This window comes from Ptychodera flava, chromosome 22 (assembly GCF_041260155.1).
Source record: "Ptychodera flava strain L36383 chromosome 22, AS_Pfla_20210202, whole genome shotgun sequence".
NCBI classification, from domain to species: domain Eukaryota; kingdom Metazoa; phylum Hemichordata; class Enteropneusta; family Ptychoderidae; genus Ptychodera; species Ptychodera flava.
Genome location: NC_091949.1, coordinates 10,615,332 through 10,636,107, shown reverse-complemented (window position 1 = coordinate 10,636,107; position 20,776 = coordinate 10,615,332). Strand labels below are relative to the sequence as shown.

General features: G+C 36.5%; 1 protein-coding gene across 1 annotated transcript; it reads right to left on the bottom strand.

The window, feature by feature from the left end:
• Window positions 1-1,942: 1,942 nt before the first annotated feature.
• On the bottom strand, window positions 1,943-16,828 carry LOC139122658 (annexin-B12-like). Its single transcript, XM_070688256.1, has 10 exons — window positions 16,723-16,828; window positions 11,741-11,822; window positions 11,282-11,376; window positions 10,358-10,471; window positions 8,854-8,932; window positions 7,241-7,377; window positions 6,025-6,214; window positions 5,388-5,446; window positions 3,959-4,081; window positions 1,943-3,014 (listed from the first exon to the last, which is right to left on the bottom strand). Exons 1-10 carry the CDS (start codon window positions 16,738-16,740, stop codon window positions 2,934-2,936), a joined length of 978 nt encoding a protein of 325 aa, XP_070544357.1. The 5' UTR covers window positions 16,741-16,828; the 3' UTR covers window positions 1,943-2,933.
• Window positions 16,829-20,776: the final 3,948 nt, after the last annotated feature.

Here is a 20,776-nt window from a genome sequence, read left to right as displayed (position 1 = left end):
TGTATAAAGTGTGACATTCTGACGTCCTAGCTTACGCGGTGTGTTTATTTATTTCCCACGAAACTGATACACATATTTGATATTGTTAGAAACGTTAAGACAGTTCCACAATGTGTCTAGCCTCAATCGACGTCTCTTCGCTTACTTAACTGACCTATTCCGATTCACTGAAGCACACAACTTTCATCTCATCCTGTCAACACTGAATTAAACTGTCAATGAATGATGTAAGGTATTGAATATCGATGTGAAAAATTATTCATTACTTGACATTGAAAACTCACGTTACAATTGTTGAATAATTGTGGATTAGTAACACGTATTTAGAGATATGTCGTCTGCGGGTTATCAAGGGCTTTTAACCAACTTTATTTTTTCTAGAAATCACTTATTAATAATCTAACTAAAATAATCATCTTTCAAATCGGAGTTATATGTCAAAATTATTTTGTGACAGGGTTCACATCAATTAAGAAGAACAAAACATTCGTTGTAATTCATATCTGCTATTGCAAGGAGATCTTGGGCGACATAACCTCATTCTCTTGAAACTATTTCTCTGTTGCCGTAAAGAGTGACGTTCACCTGGTCAGCTGTAACTACTGATGTATTTTCCATTCTTGGTTTGTTTGTGAATTTTTCGCGATTTGTTTTTGATTTTTTGGAAGCTGGGGGTGTCGGTGAAAGAAGCAGACACGACTGTCCTGTTGTTCCCAAAGAAGTAGGTCAGACACTTTAAATAAAGAAATTAACCCTAATGTTTTGCTAAGTAGCCGGACAAAATTATTCAAAGATATTGAAACTATTAAAACAGGGGTTTGCAAAACGTGAAATTCCAATTTATAAAAACTCAACAGACGTATAGGTACGGCCTAGCCTCCCAGGCAAAGGACCTAACGTCACGCTTTAATTTCCCCCTAGAGTGGTGGCGCAATTCAATTTACTTCCTGATGTTATCTTCCTTTGTTAAAATACGCAGCTTGGAATATAAGAAATTGAGCTACTCTTGATGCTATTAAAGTTATCCTCCAATCCTATGTTATGCAACTAAAATTCTATTTTCCTTAATGGATAGATGATACATTATGTTTCTCCTATAAGATGATGAACAAAGCTGAACATTTTATCACGAAGTTCTCAAGCCTTGTAAGACTTGACGAAGGATGCGTCCTGAACTCACCTATTTAGTCTCTGTTCTTCTAATTATCTAGGCTTTCATGATATTGAGACTCAATGTTTTACATATCTCTGATCTACCTCTCGTGTGTGGGCTCATCTTGAAGCTCTTCTGAGTAATGAAACTTTTCATCGTCATGTTTTTGTGAAAATTGAAAATATAATTCTTTTCCAATAGAGTTAACATAAGGATGGCAGCCATTTTGAATTTCAAATAGCAGGAAATTAAATTTAAGGTAATTTGTTTCTCTAGTTCCATAATTCGCATGGTGACCCAAGATTTTTTAACCAATGATTTTGAAAGAAAATGATCGAAAGTTTGCTTGAGGAATGCTTGAGCAAAGGTTTGTGTCACTCACTGTTCAGGCGCATGCTACATTTAAGGGAAACAGTCGTCGGAACTGCGCCTGTGCGAGTTTCTTGTTTGCAAATGATGTATTTCGTGCACAATATCTAGATGCACCTCACCATCATAGCTGCAACATTTGAATTATACGGTGTGAATTATGACAGACATGTTTTAACTTTCATCAATCACCATCGTACCTTGGATACCGTGTTTACATTGGCCCTATGGGTCCCATACGTACTTTAAGGGCGTTTCCGACGACTGTATCCCATTAAATGGGAATTATCGGAGTCTGACAAATATAAGCGTAATATTGCACTGTCTACCGTGTGTCCAATCAAGCCTATGTGCCAAGAGATCACTGTCCTTCTGTGTGCATGTCGGGAATATTAAAAGTACAGTATGGTACACAAGTGCTTTAGCAGTTCCATCTGTGCTTTATTTCTAAATGCATGAGAATGAACAGGGAGATGAAAAAAAGAGTTGAAAGCAATGTCTTCAGTATTAATAGACTTCATGATTCTACTGAAATCAATCAATCTTATTCAAGTCAATTTATGTCAACAGGGTCTTCTTTGTAAGCTCTTAAAACATTCAAAATTCTTGCTGAAAAATATGAGAATCTGCAATTAAAATAAGAACAATGTTTAAGCCTCTTTACAAACTGCAAAGATAATTAAAACGAAATACGAAATTGCTTCTTGTGGTGCGAAAAGTTCAAATCACGCCATGATTCTTTCACTATATCCTCCAGGCACTTGTGTGTGTAGTGTCAAACTTTGTGAGAGTTGTCAGCCAGCAAAAACTCATGTTTTCAAAGGGTTGGTGTGAAAAGATCAAGTATACAGGAATGTTTCAAGAAAAGCTGACACAATTTCATGATAGTTTTGAGTAGACAGCAGAGAGAAGTGTGTCCAAGCGATGAAGTAGATATTTCTCCGTTGTATGTTGTAGGCACAGGTGAGTAAAGGCAATATTGTCATATAAATGAGATTGATAGGTGCGCAAAGATGTATTTAAATACTATCTCCTACATATATATCTGGGAGAGAAAAGTTCATATGTTCAGATAATCTTTGTTAGATTTCATGTTTCATAGAAAAATGGCCTCAATGCTTGTGCCAAGCGGTCCGCTGGTGGTTGTATTTAGTGCCCTCTAGTGGTTGCATTCAGCAGCAACCAATAAGTTGAAAGTGCTGGAAATTCATTCATAGAAAGTTCACTTCAGAAAAGACTATCTTAAACAGATGAAATGGATAATACTTGACCTATCTCTTGTTATTACATCAAGTTTTTTCATCGTGCATAATTAACTTGTAAATAGCTATATTGCCATCTAGATTAAAGTTTCCCCAAAATTTATTACACTGAAATAGATTTTCAAAATCGAAGAATTATGACTGTTACATCACTTTAATTCAATGTGCACTTGGTGATTAATTTCCGACGATAGCGAGGAGAGTTTCTTGTAGTCACCAGATGTATCATCCTGCATAAAGAAAAAACAAAAGCACAGGCTTTGAATGTCAAGTCATTGGAAATAAAACAGTCATTTGGATACATGGTCTCAGTAGATATTTAGTGACACTGTTCAGTCTGTGGGTTCCTGCCTTAAAAGCAAAAGTTGTTTGTTAACTTTACATCAATGCAAACTGGTTATCTTGATAAACTTTGGATAAAAAAATTGATTAACAACATCACCATATCGTCAAAATATATAGCAAATGTAACAAGGAACCATTATGAAAATCTGGGATCAAATTATCGGGATTTAATAAAGGGTTTGTAAGATATTAAGTATGAAAGAATGAACCATTGTTGGTCTTCCGATGTTGTTGTGTGTTTCCTAACACACGTGTGTTCAATAACTCTTAGCTTTGTTTTACTGGCCATCATTACTCTAAAACAAAGTCAGTATTTCCCGTATTGGTTTTCCTCTTGTACTCCTGTCATTGTTAGAATTTGTTAACCATGCAAACTTTCAAAAAGATAAAATCTGTAAGATGGTTGGCACATAATTTCAAAGAAAATTTGTCTGTTGTCAAATATTGGGTTTTCCTGTCTCTGTTATGTATAATTTCATGAAACTGACCAATACAATTATTGTTACAAGGAGCATTTGGAAAGTGTAATAGTTCTATGGCAAATGTTCCCTGAGCTTTGAAATTAGAAATTTAAATATAAATTTGTGGTCCTGCTCAAGATTGTAGACCACATTCTTGTTTGCGCTATTTTCGAATTTGTCCAAAATGACAGTTCTCAATAATTACAAAGAACATTACAAATATCAAAGTGGTACAGTTTTTTTTTTCTCTGCGGTATGGCAATGAAGATGACAACCACATAGATTGGCTGAAATTACAATGCAAAGTTCCTCGCAGAATGCTCTGACAAGCTGTTAAAGAATTATTTGATTGACGCATGGGTACTTACAGCGATGAACTGTGACAGAGGCTGTGAATACATTCTTTGGAATTCATGTTTGATTTGCACCAAGTCCTTTTCACATCGCGACACAACCACACGTATCAAAGTGTCGTCATTTGTGCCAAGTCCCTGTAAGGAGCAAAGAATTGACCATCAAACAAATGAAATGACTGTTGAATTAGTTGGGTCAATGAAGATTGTCTACACATATCCTACAGTTACAAAACCCTCGGTTGGTCATAAACCGTACCTGACAAGCCGACAAATCTACATAGACTCCCACACATTGTATGATATTATGCAAATTATGCAACAGACATTCAATTCATACATTATGTTAACATGTTCATCCCCCATTTCCGGTAAACAGAACGGTAATCACCGTTGATAACAATGGATTTAGGCCAAACCACGATAATAAAAGGGTTAACCCTTTTCCTGTCTGACAGTATACTTTCTCTGTCGGCAAAGTTAGTGAAAAGCAGTATTGAGCCAAAATCATACGTATTTTCACCCACTTGGCTTGATCTGTTATAGCAGGTTTAGTCTGTCAAAGTCATGTTTACAGTGTCTCTGTTTTCAGGGGCATTCAAATGTTTAGTTTCTTGTTAAAATCATAGACCCTCGAAATAGACATTTTTTCTCAAGGGTCTATGTTAAAATGCACCATATGGGACATATATGTTATGCTTCACTAGTTTTAATCATCTTGACCTGATGTTGACACATAAACTTTGCAGGATGAGGTTTAAACTAGTGCGATGGTTTTGATCAATGTACACAGAAAGTCACAATTATACAATTTTGAAATAATTTGAGAGGCGTTTCTAGAAGGTATTCTTTCGCAGTTACAGTATCTCCTATTGCATAATATTATAAATTATATTACCATGCCCTGTCCGTCGCATTTTGATTGGGCGAGCTGAACCACGTGACTGACCAAAAATACACAGTAATGGTTTGTTTACATGCCCGTGAATATGAATAATAAGATTAACAACTCAAAGTATCGTAACTTTACAGCTCAAACATAAATCATAATCAATCACAAAATAAAATTGAGCACTTGTAGGTCAAGTTGAGATACTTTTTTCTGAAAACATCTCCGGATTTGCCAATTTTTTACAGCGCGTGACAGTGCGTCGCGTATTGCTCAGTTTCTGGGGCCCACTTGTCATTCGCTCCTGAAATTTTCGGAAATTTTGACGATTTTCTTGGGTTCACTGATAATATAATAGAAATAACAGACTCCGCTCTGACCATTAACGTTTATTTGTGGGCGCGGGCTCGAGGAAAGCCAAATTAACGGGCTCGGCAAGCCTCGCCCGTTAATTTTTGGCTTTCCTCTCGCCCTTGCCCACAATAAACGTTAATGGTCGCGCGTCGCCCGTTATTTCTATAAGATTATTCAAATTAAAATAATTATTTACAATACCTTCATGGATTTGTACAGTTGCTCTGCAAAGTATGCGGCTTTGTTGCGCGCGCATTTCACTGAAAGAAAAAATCATTTTAATCATGTCAGTGATTTGACTGTGTTTAATGTTGAGATAAAACCATGGCAATTGAAAAAGATTCAAAAAAAGTCTGCCTGAGACATCTGTGAACGTTAGTACCAGCTATCACTATCATCTGACAATCTTGGAAAGTTCAACCTTCATATATGTGAGTTCAAGCGTACACTTTTGCTGTACACAGTTTTGCTTGATTGATATTTTCGTAATCTGTTTTGCTTTTGATTCATTTGAACACTATATTTCAGTACAATACATGAACTCTTCCTCGAGCCAGCCCATGAATTCTTTTACAAGGATATGATGTGAGACTGGTAACAAGTACACTTGGCAACATGTCTGATCCTATTTGACCACAAAAAGAATTATTTTACATCACAGCAAAGACCGGGTTCATGTATGAGGCTAGCCACGGTTATATCTTGTGTGCAAATTTCCTTGCTACATTTTGTTCAGTAAAATGAACAAATTCTACAAAAACAAAGTTGTTTCACTTTAAATCACCACAAACTTCACAAAACTTGATGAACTGAGTTTGAAATCACACCAGTGACTTACCGATGGTTAGCAGGCCCTGCTCAATGTCTCCAGAAAACTCACTCTTAATTGCTTTTTCAATGTCTTTCTTGGATATCTTGGCGTACTCATCAAATGTCGCACGCAACTGTTCAAAACTTCTTGTTGCTAGAATGACGTTGAATCTTGATTCATCTGTCCCACGTTGCTGCTCGCCGGCATCGTACAATGCCTTGAAAATTACACAGAAATGAAATAATTGAAATCACTGCCTGGAAAGTGCTGGGGTATGTCTGTTGTTTTTACTGCAAGTGCAAAATAATTGGTTACTGAAGTTGATAAGTTCCTGTCCCCTCTGGAAAACAGCGGGGAACTGTGTCTTTGGAAATGACTAGAGACACTATACCCTTCGAAGACAGCAAGCAACTATGATCAGTATATTTCCAACATGAATTATAAATAAGGCCAAAAAATAATATGTTTGTTTCAGGTCATTGACATGTGGCAAAAACGATGCAGCGACACGATTTTTTTTCAATTTTTGTATTTTTGGTGGAATTTGATACATTTTTCCCTTTTTTCCATAGGGGCAAATGAAAAACAGGGAAAAAAGAGTAGACGTGCACACTTTGAAGTGGTGCGGGCAATTTTTTGGCCCATTATATGTTCTATATGTCTAATTTTCTTACAATCTTCCTCATTCGTGAAGTATGGAGAGAAATAAGGAGAGTGCCAAGGGATGGGAACCTGTTGAAATTCTGTGGAAAACACCAATTAAAGTTCTTAATTGTCATCCCAGGTGACATTCGACTTTGTGGCCAATAATTCATCCTACAATGTAAACTGGATCTAGGTGGTATGGCAAACTGGAAGAGTCAGTCCAACTACAACAGATGTTCCGAAGCAACGATGGGAAAGCACAAAGCTTTGAGATAATGGGGTAGGAGAGATTCGATGGGCTCTACCAGTACCAGTGGTAATGAACTTGATCATAATTTCTATAACAACGTTAAATCTAAGGTCAAGACCTAGGGTATGGCTGTAGCTGACTATTGGAAAGCGCACATGGTTTGAAATATCTCTAAATACTAGTAGATGAAATCCGAAAAAAAATTAAATCTGAAAATACATTCAATGCAGAGGAATAATTGACATTTAATACTGGCACTGCTGGCGCTAGTCATCAATGTCAGCCCGGAGGCTCTGCCACATCATGACATGCATAAACAGAATAACTGAAAGTTGATGACCAACTCACCTTGGCATCATCCTTAGCTTTAGCAACATCAACCCCTGCTTTCTCGTCTCTGCCTCCTACTGACATAGAAACCATCAACTTTCTGAAATGTCCAGATGTATCTGATCTCAAGTCATCTTCAAGATCTTTGCCGTAATCTAGGGAAATGATAGACACACTTTAAATAATGGAACCTATTTCAAATCATTTATTTTTCTACATCAATGCATCCATAAATGGATTTTCATGAATTGAATAAAAGAGAATATAGCACAAAACATTAGGGCTAAAATAAAAACTCGCACTGAAAATAAAATACATGTGAAAATGACGAATCAAGCAGAGAAAAACAGCATTGCAAAAAGAACAATTTGACATGATAAATTTACACTTGACAAGCCTTATAATACGAACAGACTTGAAACTTCAACATATGATGATTTGAAATTTATACATTAAAGTCATGCACACGGTGTAACAATGCTGAGGGATCAACCTTATTGGCATGTACAACTTTGTAAACTATGACTCCACTGACAAACACTTTGTAAACAAGAAATCTTCAGACAAAACAACAAAAAGAAATAGATTGGCATGCATATTTCAATGATTTTTTTTCTTTCCTAATTTGCTCACTCTGAAAATGAAATAGGCCCCCTAAGCACCTCAGAAATTTACACTGATGGATTTGTTTAAAGGGAGGCAGTCGTCGGAGCTCAAAGGTCGCTAGGGACCCCTACGACCCATGTAAACACTGTACATTAGTTTTGTAGACCATATGGTAAGGTTGCTATATTTCAAATATCTAGGTCTTAAGCCATAATAATATTAAGAAGATTTTTACAATATTATTTTTGAGAATTTATGACCTTTGACCTGCCCTATCCCCCTCTGCAACTAAGCTGTGGCTGGTGTCTATCGAACTGTGACTGGTATGGGACACTGACCTTCGACCCTCAAATCATCCTGTACCTCACTAATTATGCACATCTATAAATTATAGGCTAGCCAATGGAGGTAGAGGTCTGAAGTTTAGTGAACGGAGATGATTATGTTAACTAAGATTTCTGCTAAAACATCAAGCGACCAGGATGACATTTGACCTAGCCAATATGGCTATAGGTCTGATTTTTGCTGGACGGCCATCATGGGAGGAAAGTGTACAGCAAAAATATCAAGTAACCAGGATGACGTTTGACCTGAATTTAACTTATTTGCCAGTATATTTGTGCAACAGCCTTTACATTTGGTTGGATGAGGCGACACATTATGAACTAGTAAATATTTGTCAAATAAAATATTATTGATGTTGACCATGGGACGTACAGGGACGGCATAACAATTTGGAGCGTCACTTTTCTCAGCATCATTTTGAAAAATTCGCCCTCCCTCCCTATAATTTTTTCCGGTCCCTTACCGGCCAGCACATGTTGAATTCGTGAACACACATATCGCAGGTCATCACTTTATGCACAAACAAGGCGTCTATTAAATGTGATTTAACAGTGAAGATGAATCGATAAAGTGAATTTGAGGGAAAATGTACTTATCTAGCTTAACAATGCTAATCGTGCATCTTGAACTTTGGCTCGCGGCACGCGGATCGTGGCTCGCAGCACGTGAATTAGGCTTACCCTTTTTAATGGCCTGTATTTCAGCGTTGGTTCTGGTGCACATGATTTCAATCAGTGCAGTTTCATCAGTTCCGAGACCCTGTCAATCAAAAACCCATGTAAGTGTGAATTCAGTGTCAATCAAAAACCCATGTAATTCAGAGAAGTCTGTCAATCAAAAACCCATGTAAGTGTGAATTCAGTGTCAATCAAAAACCCATGTAATTCAGAGAAGTCTGTCAATCAAAACCCATTTAAGTGTGATTCAGTGTCAATCAAAACCATGTAATTCAGAGAAGTCTGTTAATCAAAAACCAATGTAAGTGTGAATTCAGACAAGTCTGACAATCAAAACCCATGTAAGTGTGGATTCAGAGAAGTCTGTCAATCAAAAACCCATGTAATTCAGAGACGTCTGTTGATCAAAAACCCATGTAAGTGTGAATTCAGAGAAGTCTGTCAATCAAAAACCCATGTAAGTGTGGATTCAGAGAAGTCTGTCAATCAAAAACCCATGTAAGTGTGAATTCAGTGTCAATCAAAACCCATGTAATTCAGAGAAGTCTGTCAATCAAAAACCCATGTAAGTGTGAATTCAGAGAAGTCTGTCAATCAAAAACCCATGTAAGTGTGAATTCAGAGAAGTCTGTCAATCAAAAACCCATGTAAGTGTGAATTCAGAGAAGTCTGTCAATCAAAAACCCATGTAAGTGTGAATTCAGAAAAGTCTGTCAATCAAAAACCCATGTAAGTGTGAATTCAGACAAGTCTGTCAATCAAAAACCAATGTAAGTGTGAATTCAGAGAAGTCTGTCAATCAAAAACCCATGTAAGTGTGAATTCAGAGAAGTCTGTCAATCAAAAACCAATGTAAGTGTGAATTCAGAAAAGTCTGTCAATCAAAAACCCATGTAAGTGTGAATTCAGAGAAGTCTGTCAATCAAAAACCCATGTAAGTGTGAATTCAGACAAGTCTGTCAATCAAAAACCCATGTAAGTGTGAATTCAGTGTCAATCAAAAACCCATGTAAGTGTGAATTCAGTGTCAATCAAAAACCCATGTAATTCAGAGAAGTCTGTCAATCAAAACCCATGTAAGTGTGAATTCAGAAAAGTCTGTCAATCAAAAACCCATGTAAGTGTGAATTCTGACAAGTCTGTCAATCAAAAACCCATGAAATCATGAATGCATTGCGTTCCTATATGAAATCTAAAAGAGACAAACCTATCAATTATTGTATTTCCATAATAAAAGAGTTGTGTCATTGAACTGATGATGCAACACATCTTATGCAAACTACAAACCTCACGTTAGCGTTTCTACATTGCTGTCAAGATTTTCAAATAAAGGAATTACTCCATTCAAAATGACTCATTATCGTTTGATTTGCATATTCAAGAATGCTCATGAATACACTTTGCATAAATTAATACAATTATTTTGGAAATTTAAAACTTGATGATGAGGAACTGTGGACAGTAACGTAAAGACGGAAAGGCCAAACAAGACCATATCAATGGTTACCTTCATTGCTCTTTTCAATTCGGCAGCATCGAATTGTGGTGCAGACAGCATCAGTGCCACGACTATCTTCTTAAAGTTACCACTCAGTTCACTCTCGAAGTCTTCTACCAATATCTAAACATAAACATACACCATGGTGACCATAGACACCATTGTGAACATACATCAAGGTGACCATAGACATACATTTACATCGTGGTTAACATAGATATACATCATGGTGACCATAGACATACATTTACATCGTGGTTAACATAGATAGACATCATGGTGACCATAGACATACCGGTACATCATGGTGAGACATACATCATAGGGACCATGGACATACATCATGGTGAATATAGACATACATCCTGGTGACTTGACATACATCCTGGTGAACATAGACATACATCATGGTGAACATAGACATACATCATGGTGAACATAGACATACATCATGGTGAACCCAGACATACATCATGGTGAACACAGACATACATCATGGTGAACATAGACATACATCATGGTGACCATAGACATACATCATGGTGAACACAGACATACATCATGGTGAAATCACAAGCTGTGTTGACAGTGCCACCATAAATAGATTTATGTCGGACAAAGAATTTCCTACAAAACACGGGGCCAAGAATTATAAAACATGCTACACAGCAAAACAGCTTATATTTTACAGCAGAATCAGAACTCTCCTTGAAGGAAGGAAGCCACTGAGTACGGCCTTATTATCATGTGGATCATTTGGAAGGAAGGATATCGATACAGAATACATGCATCTGTTTCTGTATTCCAAATATTTGCATCGCACCCAGTCATTTTATACTAGATCATGATAGAGAACGCTTTAATCTTTCCTCAGGGAGAGTTTGAGCAAAAGTTAAGAACTCTCTGTTCCACTATTGGGGGTTCAATACCTACCCGGCCAAACATTCTTTTGTAATCTTTTGATATTTGCTGTCGCTGTTCATTGCTACATGATGTTACAACTTGAATAATGGTTTGCTCATCGGTTCCTGGAATGAAAAAGAGGATTGTCACGTTGTATGAGGCACTGGTTTACGAGTGTTTTAATTAGCTTTCAATCACACTGAGTAAGTTTTAGTTTATCACCATACTTTCACACACCATTCTCATCATACACGTTCGAGTAGAAATATTTCCGGAAATATTCTCAAGAAATCTGTGTGTAAATTTAGGAAGTTGAAACTTTTTCGATCAATTTAGTTGGAAAATGTAATAACCTATCTGTTCTCTATTTCGAAACTATGAACTTCCTCAATCAGATCATGCCATGCTGAAATGAAATAGCAATCCTCACAAACTTCAATATAGTGAGGGCGCTGTTGTACAGGACGTGACCATTCAAACAAGACTTACCAAGACCTTTCATGGCGTTCCGCAAAACTTCAGCCTCATTTTGACTGTTAAAGCCTGCCTTTGGTTTGATAGAACCTTCTCCCTGTGATGAAAACATTTGTGATTGCAGAAAAGTGATTTAAAAAGTGCAATGTACCTTGCAGTTTATAAAACATTGAAGAATGCAAGAACAAACACCAAGAAGATTGGAGGTAGACTTTGCACGAGACACACCGATGGATTTTAGTACGATTATGTGGTTCATTATCAATGTTGTGTTCCGCTAAAACACGACAGTATGGCAAATCCAGAATAGGATGTGATGCACAGATTACCAACATGCAGTCAAAGAAATGTGAAATGACACTTTTCAAAACTTAGAAATGTGAAACGGCACTTTTCAAAACTCATGTGAGATAAAGTGCTACTTGTAGTTGTCTTGCACAGACTGAAAACTTATACACATAAACCTGGTTCGTGTTGATTACATGTATATCAATTAATGACGTCAAATAATGTGAAATGGTTTTGGTGTTCTGACTTCAACAACACTTCAAATTTGTATTACCTAGCAATGAAATTGATGTGCCAACAGATATTGTCTTATGTTCCATAGAATCAAGGAAATGTTCCTTGCAAACGGCATTCCCACCAAGGGTCAAGGCAGTTTCTGTCACTTTAAAAATCTGCATTTGTGTTCTTCATATTGGATTTGAGAATGATTTTGAAACTTATTATCTGTAGTACATGAAACCAGGTCGGCCTGAATTTCAAGTTTTGTAAGAACACAACAAATATTGTACAGAAGCAGAAAATCCACTTTATTTGACACTATAAACCTAGTTTTTAACGGACTAGTAAGTTCAGTGATCTATGAGTAATGCTCTTTGACAGGGTACAACCATCAAAGTTTTTTTCATTACTGGCTTGCAAAAGATTGCCGAACTTTCTTTGCATTTTTGAGGCAATAATATTATTGATGAATATTACTCTCGAATTTTTTAAATTTTCAGAGTTTGAGAACTTATTTCCTAATTTTGATTGAAAATCTGCATGGTAGAACTCTTTCCAAAGGAAAATACCTGTTGATACAAATCAAAGAGACTTGTGGGTAATTGATAGTTTGATTACTTCTGCGTCCCACATTGATTGTCCAGTACAGTGTTTTCCATAATGCATACATCTAGCTAGCCATTCTTTCAGTGAAAAATTAAAAAGTAACTTCAAAGTTTAATTTACGAGATTCACACACCTGCTGTTTTACAAATTCTATAGTTTTCTAAAACTTTCTTCTGTGGTCTACAGGTACCTTTGTATCCAAAATGAATTTGCTGGCAACCTTTCCCATCATGATAATATCTCAAATAATTGGAACCTATCGAATTTTTGATGAATTACAAGTGGAATGTGTTTATTCAACCGTTACATAATTACCGTATTTGTCACTTAAATGGCCATTGTCCTACGTGAATTTTGAAAGGCAACAAAATAGGTTTTTAACATGTTCACTTGCATTTCCTGTAAAGAGATTCGTACACATCATTGATAACAATGGGGTTGGTTTAAACCATGATGGTGAACAGGTTAAAACCAGAGATGTTGGTTAGGGATTTTATGAAAGAGTCAGACATTTGAAATTGTTTGCAGTGGTAGATGTGCATATTGCACTACTTATAACATGGCCTTCATCCTTCAGTCTATGATCACGGTTCCTTTCAAGGACAATTCAATAAAATACAGATCAGTTGCTACTCTTCCCTAGTTCACATTATGCACACAAAATTAACCCTGATATTCATAGCGCATTCTGGTATTATCAGTTCTGTTTACAACCCCACCAACTACAATCACAGTGTTAACATTTTCTGTTTTCCCATTCTATAAAATTATTTGATTACCTTAGGTCATGAAGCAGAATTCTCTGCAGATTGTTTATCAATATATGTTTCAATAACCTTGATCTTATCTTGATATATCCTAATTAATTTTTTCTGACTAAGTCAAATCTCTGATATTCAGAACCATATTGGTAAAACTATTTATAATGTGAACCTTTGGAAGACAATAATTGGAATATCAAATGGCCATCTGGATCATAAATTAAAGCTGTAATGTTCATATGCATGTTTCTACCCTCGATGATTTGGGATAAAGAATCTATGAATGGCGATGAAATAGCAAGCATCCCCCACAACATTCCAAATTTCAATTTCACGAAAATTTTCATGACCTCCAAACGGTAAAACTGAATACAAGCACATTAACAGATGCCTAGTTGCCTTGGTAACCATTACACACTGATAGATTTCAGTGTCATTTTAAAGGATTATTTGTGGATAAGACACAGTGCATGGTATCTACTTCAAGATATTTTATATTCCTGAATATATTTTGTGAAAAAAAAACATATCGTATGGAGGAACTGAAAAGCATGACAGTAACTCATGTGAACATCATGGCAAACAACTCATGTGTGAATCAGCAACCATAATGGTGGAATTTGATTATACCCAATAGATAAATTTCTGATGACTCTTTCCCGTAGGGCAACATAAAATCCTTATTCTTATTTTATTTGTATTCAAAATACTGCATAATATGTACTGCACAGCACATATGAATATCATCTGGTTCCCTGAAAACATATCCAAGTCTCCACTCCTGTCCACCATTATGGGATAGATTATTTGGGTTCTGATGTAAGTAGTGGGCCTGAATATTATATTTTTTTCAATGCGGTAATTTTGCTTCGTAACGCGAACTCTCCAGAAACCATGAGATGTTCTGTCTTTCTTGGCGTGGCATGTGTCTTTAAATACTACCGATGAAAGTTTCGGGAACTGAAAATAACTTTGTACCAGGAAGCATCAGCTCCCTGGTTTCAATTTCATAACGAAGCCGAAACTTAAACACAGATAACACGAGCACTGCCAGGTGTGTCTAACATTTCCAATTCTATGGCACAGTACTGTCACATAAAATTGCATCACAGCTCCTACGAAGAGTCAGTGACATCGAATTTTAACTCATGGAAAAAAAATTGTCTTAAAAAATTCAAACTTTTTAGGGTCGCTAGTTAAAAAGGGAAACAATTCAGTTGATAATCTAAAAATAGTTTGAAGTACTGGTAGAACAAATCTAAATGCACGCATTTCATTACTGATATACCAATTAAATTTAATGTGCTGTTTTATTCTAAACCAGATTCTACTGTTGAGAAAAAAATCTTCAAACAACCAATTTTATGTATTTCAAACAGAAGATAATGAATTAAGATATTATATACTCTGCACCTGTAGTTCTATAATTACTCAGTAATCTTAGCAATAAGTTAGTCTGGATGTTTTCTGACCTTTCAAACCACTCTCCCCTGACATCTTTTTGTACAATTAATAATTAAACTGACGACATACGCATTGTAGTTGTCTATTAACACAGTTTCAATCAGACTTCAATCTGTACAATTGTATTGATTGCTATCTGATCAACCACAGACTGGTTACTAATTACCGGTATGTCCAATGCACTGACTTGTTTTATTACTGACAAAAGTCATGAATGCTACCTGTATACTTATTGCCTTTAACCGACTGTAATACATGTGATGAATACTGAAAGGAGTATAGTAAAAGAAGAAATTTCACTCCTTTGTGTGGACAGCTTAGAAAGACAATTACAGTCATGTAACACTTACATGTACACCTGATGGACACAAAGAATGGCATTGAAATGCACAGAAGTGCTCCATTTTAAACAGGAAAAGTCAAATAAACAGTGTACACCCTGGACTAGATAAAGGCTATGACCTTTGACCTTTTATGAATGTCAAATTTTAAAGAGGAAATAGACCAATGTATTTCACGGTATTATTAGGGTTAAAACTTTTCAGGGTAGTACACATTTACGAACAGTTGCTTCCACAATGACAAATAAAAAACATTTTTTGATGATCTTTAACCAAGTTTGGTACTAGTGCACAATTACTGACCTTAAATTTCCGACCAAATGACCCTGAGCTTACAGTCACTAATTAACATACTGGGTTGGGCAGATTCTGAGAAATTCAGATATCTTTTAAATCAAAGAAAGCTGCAACAGATTTTACAGATTCTGATCTTCTGCACACATACGGTGAGAATCGCTGAGAAACAAATTCATAAGTGATTACCACTTTCATTTTATGTGACTATGTACAGAATACACACAGAATACACTGGGGTGCCGCCAACTGAGCTGTTCGTGCCAAAAGGTGTTCGTGCGAAGTTTTTCAGCGGGTGGGCAAATTTCAAAACTAATCAGCAGGCGGGGAGAAAACATCGATATTTACTGTGGTTCGGGAAGAAATTTCATTATTTTCAGTGGGTGGGGAGAAAATGTTTGACAGTGGTACCGAAAAATACGTAGAGGGAGGGAAAACCGTGGTTGATAGAACTAACTTAGAGGGGAGCAATGTTTCAAGGTATACTGCTAGCTGCTCGCACGGTTTTGTGTTGATCTGGGGTGCATAGTGGGCAATGGGGAATTCCAGTGGTGGGGAGAGGGTAGTTGGGAGCTTGAATTGTTGTGGGGAGTGGGGAGCGGGCAAACCATAGATACTGGAGGGCAGTGAGCATCAAAATTCAGTGAGAGGGCACATTTTCCGTGTATGCTAGTGGGAGGGCAGTACGAACAGCTCTACTTCCCCCTCCAAATGTTAGGCCAAGGTCTAAAATAAGTAAAATCCATGCTTCAAAATATGTTTTGTGATGATTTTGCGGAGTTGATGAAATTTACCTGTTGGCGGCACCTGACACTGCATGCATATCACTGTTAGACTGATAAAAACAGGCAATCGACGTGCAAAGATAGCAATTACAATCACATCGGTAAGTAGTCTACCTCCAAGTTTAACCTCCGCACAATGCAACATCAACTGCACTACTTGGGAGCAGTTAACAAAGATCAATGTTCAGGGAAAGACAGCAAAGAAACACTAAATTCTAGAGACTGCTTGCAGGTCTTACCTCAGATGACGTAGCCATTGTAAATGGAATGTCAAATGTCGGTAGATAGTTTATGTAGTCGACACGAACATGGGGTTACACGAAAAATATGTGAATGAAAGGAAAATAATATTATGCATGCATGCATTCTATGAAAAAGCATGGGGCATGTGCGAACTTGCAAATTTACTTGCCAACTTTCATGCCGGAATGTTGGCGGCGACCTCTGTAAACTTGCCAACCTACTTACTTGCCGACTTCCATAGGGGGAAGTTGGTGGGGTCTTTTCCAACTTGCCAACTTAATTACTTGCCAACTTTCATGGGGGAATAAAGTTCCTAGTGATATAGGAATTGACATCACATTTTATAGCGATAAATGTGGTTTATTAAGAAACAAGTTTTGCATGTGTCTCTGACATAACAATATAATGATAATGAGGCGCTTTAAATAAAATTCTTTGTTTGAAACAGACAACAAGCATATCATGTCAACAAATATGTCGTATTACACGTCGAGCACAAACCAAAATGAACATCGATACACATAGCCGCTTCGAATTCATCTGAATTTCACATTCCGAAATACAGAACGGTGCGTGAGATACCAATCAAACCGTTAGACAAAGGATCGAAGTGGAATGACATTCTATACACTAATGATTATATAAGGAAGCGTCAAAAGTTACTCGTCAACCAATGATTTTAAACAAAGAGTAAAACTGACAACTTATAATACAGAAAAAATACCTGCATTTTGACAGAAACGGGCAACATTAAACATGTTGACGACCACATATATCGATCTATCTCTCAATCTAGTAAACACAATACGAACACGACCTTGAACACGGTAGAACAAAATTAGACATCCTAGCTTCCAGAATGAAAGAACAAACTTCATATAATCTCAGCCAACATTTGAACAATGCAGTGTCCCTAATGGCTCAGTACTTGGCCAAACCGTTTTCCCCGCCTGTGGCATTGACGGCATCTGCAATTTTACCACAACTTCTCTAACTTCAGTCCCTTTGCTTACTTAACTGACCTATTCCGATTCACTGACGCACACAATATTCCCCTCATCCTGTCAACACTGAATTAAACTGTCAATGAATGATGAAGGTGTTGACTATGACATTAAAAACTCACGTTACAATTGTTGAATAATTGTGGATTAGTAACACATATTTACAGATATGTCGTCTGCGGGTTATCAAGGGGTTTTAATCAACTCTATTTTTTTAGAAATCACTTATTAATAATCCTATTAAAATAATCATCTCTCAAATCGGAATTATATCTCAAAATTGCGCTGTTATTTTATAACAAGGTTCACATCAATAACGAAGAACAAAACATTCGTTACAATTCATATCGGCTATTGCAAGGAGATCTTGGGCGACAAAACCTCAGTCTCTTGAATCTATTTCTGTCCTGTTGTTCCCCAAGAAGCGGGTCAGTAACTTTCAATAGAGAAGTTTACCCGAATGCGTTTGCTGTATAACCCGACAAATTATCCAAAGGTACTCAAATTATTCATTCAGGGGAGGTGCAAAACGGGAAATTCGAATTTATAAAAACTCAACAGATTGATCGGTACTATAGGCGAAGGACCTCAGCTTGCGTCACGCATTCTCGCGAGAGTGGTAGCGCAATTCAACTTGCTCCCTGTATGCTATGCCTGTTTGTTCCTTTGCAAAATAAGTTTGGAATGTTAGAAATTCAACTACTCTTGATAGGATCAAAGTTACCCTCCAATCTTATGTTATGAAACTAAAATTCTATTTTGATTAATGCATGGATAAAGCTGAGGCTAGGATTTTATCACGAAGTTCTCAAGGGTTGTAAGACTTGAAGAAGGGTGCGTCCTGAACGCATTCATATGATGATATGATTTTTTTATATATTTTTCTTTCATTCTCTTCTTTCTAGTTAAATGACTACTTTATGTTTTCAGACAAGTTGCTTTTGAGTTGTTCGTTCGTTCGACACATATACAGTTATGTAGATATGTTTTATTTTTCATAATGTCTGAACATATTTACCTTTCTCAAAAAAAAGTTATGCATGTGTCAGGTTCACAATCTCGTTGCAGTCAAAATAGTGTCATTGTCGATAGTCATCTTCATTTACCTTAACAGTTTGATATTACAATGTTGACGTACAGTAGTGTCTTTTTTGTATTCCTATTTTCTCGGCCCCTGTTCTAAGCGCGTTAAAAAAACTGCGTTATATTTAGTACAACGCAGGATTGGACCTGAGGACCCTATGATTTCCTTGTGGACCAAACACGATTGGAACTAATTTGGGATAATTGGATCTTCGTGTTTTTCGAATTTCTCGAAAGTGTTAGATGCTGTACAGCTGAATGTTGCAATATTACAAATTACTCATAAAACAAGTGTATAACTTAAAAAGAAAATCAGATGAGCTTACATTTGCTGATTAAACCGACATTGCTTCTCTATCTAATTATCCCAAATTAGTTCCAATCGTGTTGCCAGTGATTATTTTAGTTACTAGCCTATTGGCCAGTAGAGATTTTGCATGAGTTTCGCATATTGCTCATGAACAGCAAAACCAATCAATCTACCATTTTTTTTATGAAATGGTGAGAAATACAATCACAATCTGAAGGGAGGATTATCAGAAAATTATATCTAAATGTCATGATTATTCTTTTCCATAATATTCCTGTAGCACTTATTCTGGCTGTGTGTCATTACGAGAAATACCTTTTCACTGAGGAAGTATCCGTATTTATCTATTTGAACATGTTCTTTTGCCGTCTTTTATTCCGGAGTGAGCTGTACTTTTCCAACCTAGATTCATTCATCAATACTGGGACCGCTTTTGTTTTTAATTTATGTAACTGATATGCCAGCAGCTGTTAAGTGTAAGATTCTATTGTACGCCGATGATTCGGCTTTGTTTGTCTCTGGCAAAGACATAAATGAAATACAGGAGGCGTTGAGTAGTGAAATGGAGACAATTCAGGAATGGTTAGTTGACAACAAGTTGTCTTTGCATCTCGGTAAAACCGATCAATTCTATTTGGAACAAAAAGAAAATTGAAAAATTCAAACGAACTACAGGTAAAGTGTTGTGGAACTGACATTGAGTCAAAGCGGCAAGTTGCAAATTTAGGAGTAAAATTAGATCAGTCGCTGTCGGGTGATTCCATCGTAAATGATATTGTCAGTAAATGTTCTAAAAAAGTGATATTTCTTTACAGAAATGCAAGGGATTTAATTTGATATAAAGAAGCTCCTTGTCTCAGCGCTGACTCAACAATGCTCAATGTTATTTCGATTATGCTTGTTCTGCATGGTACTCTGGGCTTACAAAACGATCTAAATCACGGCTACAAGTGGCTCAAAATAAAGTTATCAGATTTCTGTTGAATGTCCCGCCTAGAGTTCACATTGGGCCGGGCGAATTCCGTCAAGTAGGTATGTTGCCTGTTGAACAGAGAGTAAACCAACTTAAACTTAATCATATGCATAATATCTTCAATGACCATGCTCCCGATTACATGAGAAATCAAGTACAAAGATACATAGCTGTTACAGTACAAGAAATAGTGTTGCATCTTTCAAGATTCCAAGGGTAAAAGGTTGTGGCATTAATTCCTTTAATTATACAGGTTCCGTACTTTGGAATAGTTTACCTTTGTCACTAAGACGATGTGAGTCAATCGGTGTGTTCAAAAAAAGAGTAAAAGACCACTTAATGTCAAGAATGTTTCTCTGATTTTAATGAATGATATATATCTATCTACACTTTATAAAACATAATTGTCATGACATTTTCCCCATGTATTCCAATACATCAAGCAGAACAATTGCCGTCTTGTCAAATCAAATCCGTCATTTTGTATTTTTTAACATCGAGGACCACAATGGAAATAAGCATCAATTGCTTTCTTGTGTTATCCTCGGCAGTACTGTCAAATGTACATTTTTATATTTTATTTTAATTGCCAAATAAATTCAATCAATCAATCAATTGTTGAAACCAAAGTGTTTGTACTATAATTAATCGGCTACTGTGAGAGATGCATGAAGATATCG

What these genes read in the sequence shown, in the direction of transcription:
- LOC139122658 (XM_070688256.1), bottom strand. An exon ending in GAACGCCATGAAAGGTCTTG is followed by an intron (nt 11,377 to 11,740) that starts GTAAGTCTTGTT and finishes TTTTCATTCCAG; the next exon opens with GAACCGATGAGCAAACCATT. An exon ending in AATACAGGCCATTAAAAAGG is followed by an intron (nt 7,378 to 8,853) that starts GTAAGCCTAATT and finishes TCATTTCCCTAG; the next exon opens with ATTACGGCAAAGATCTTGAA.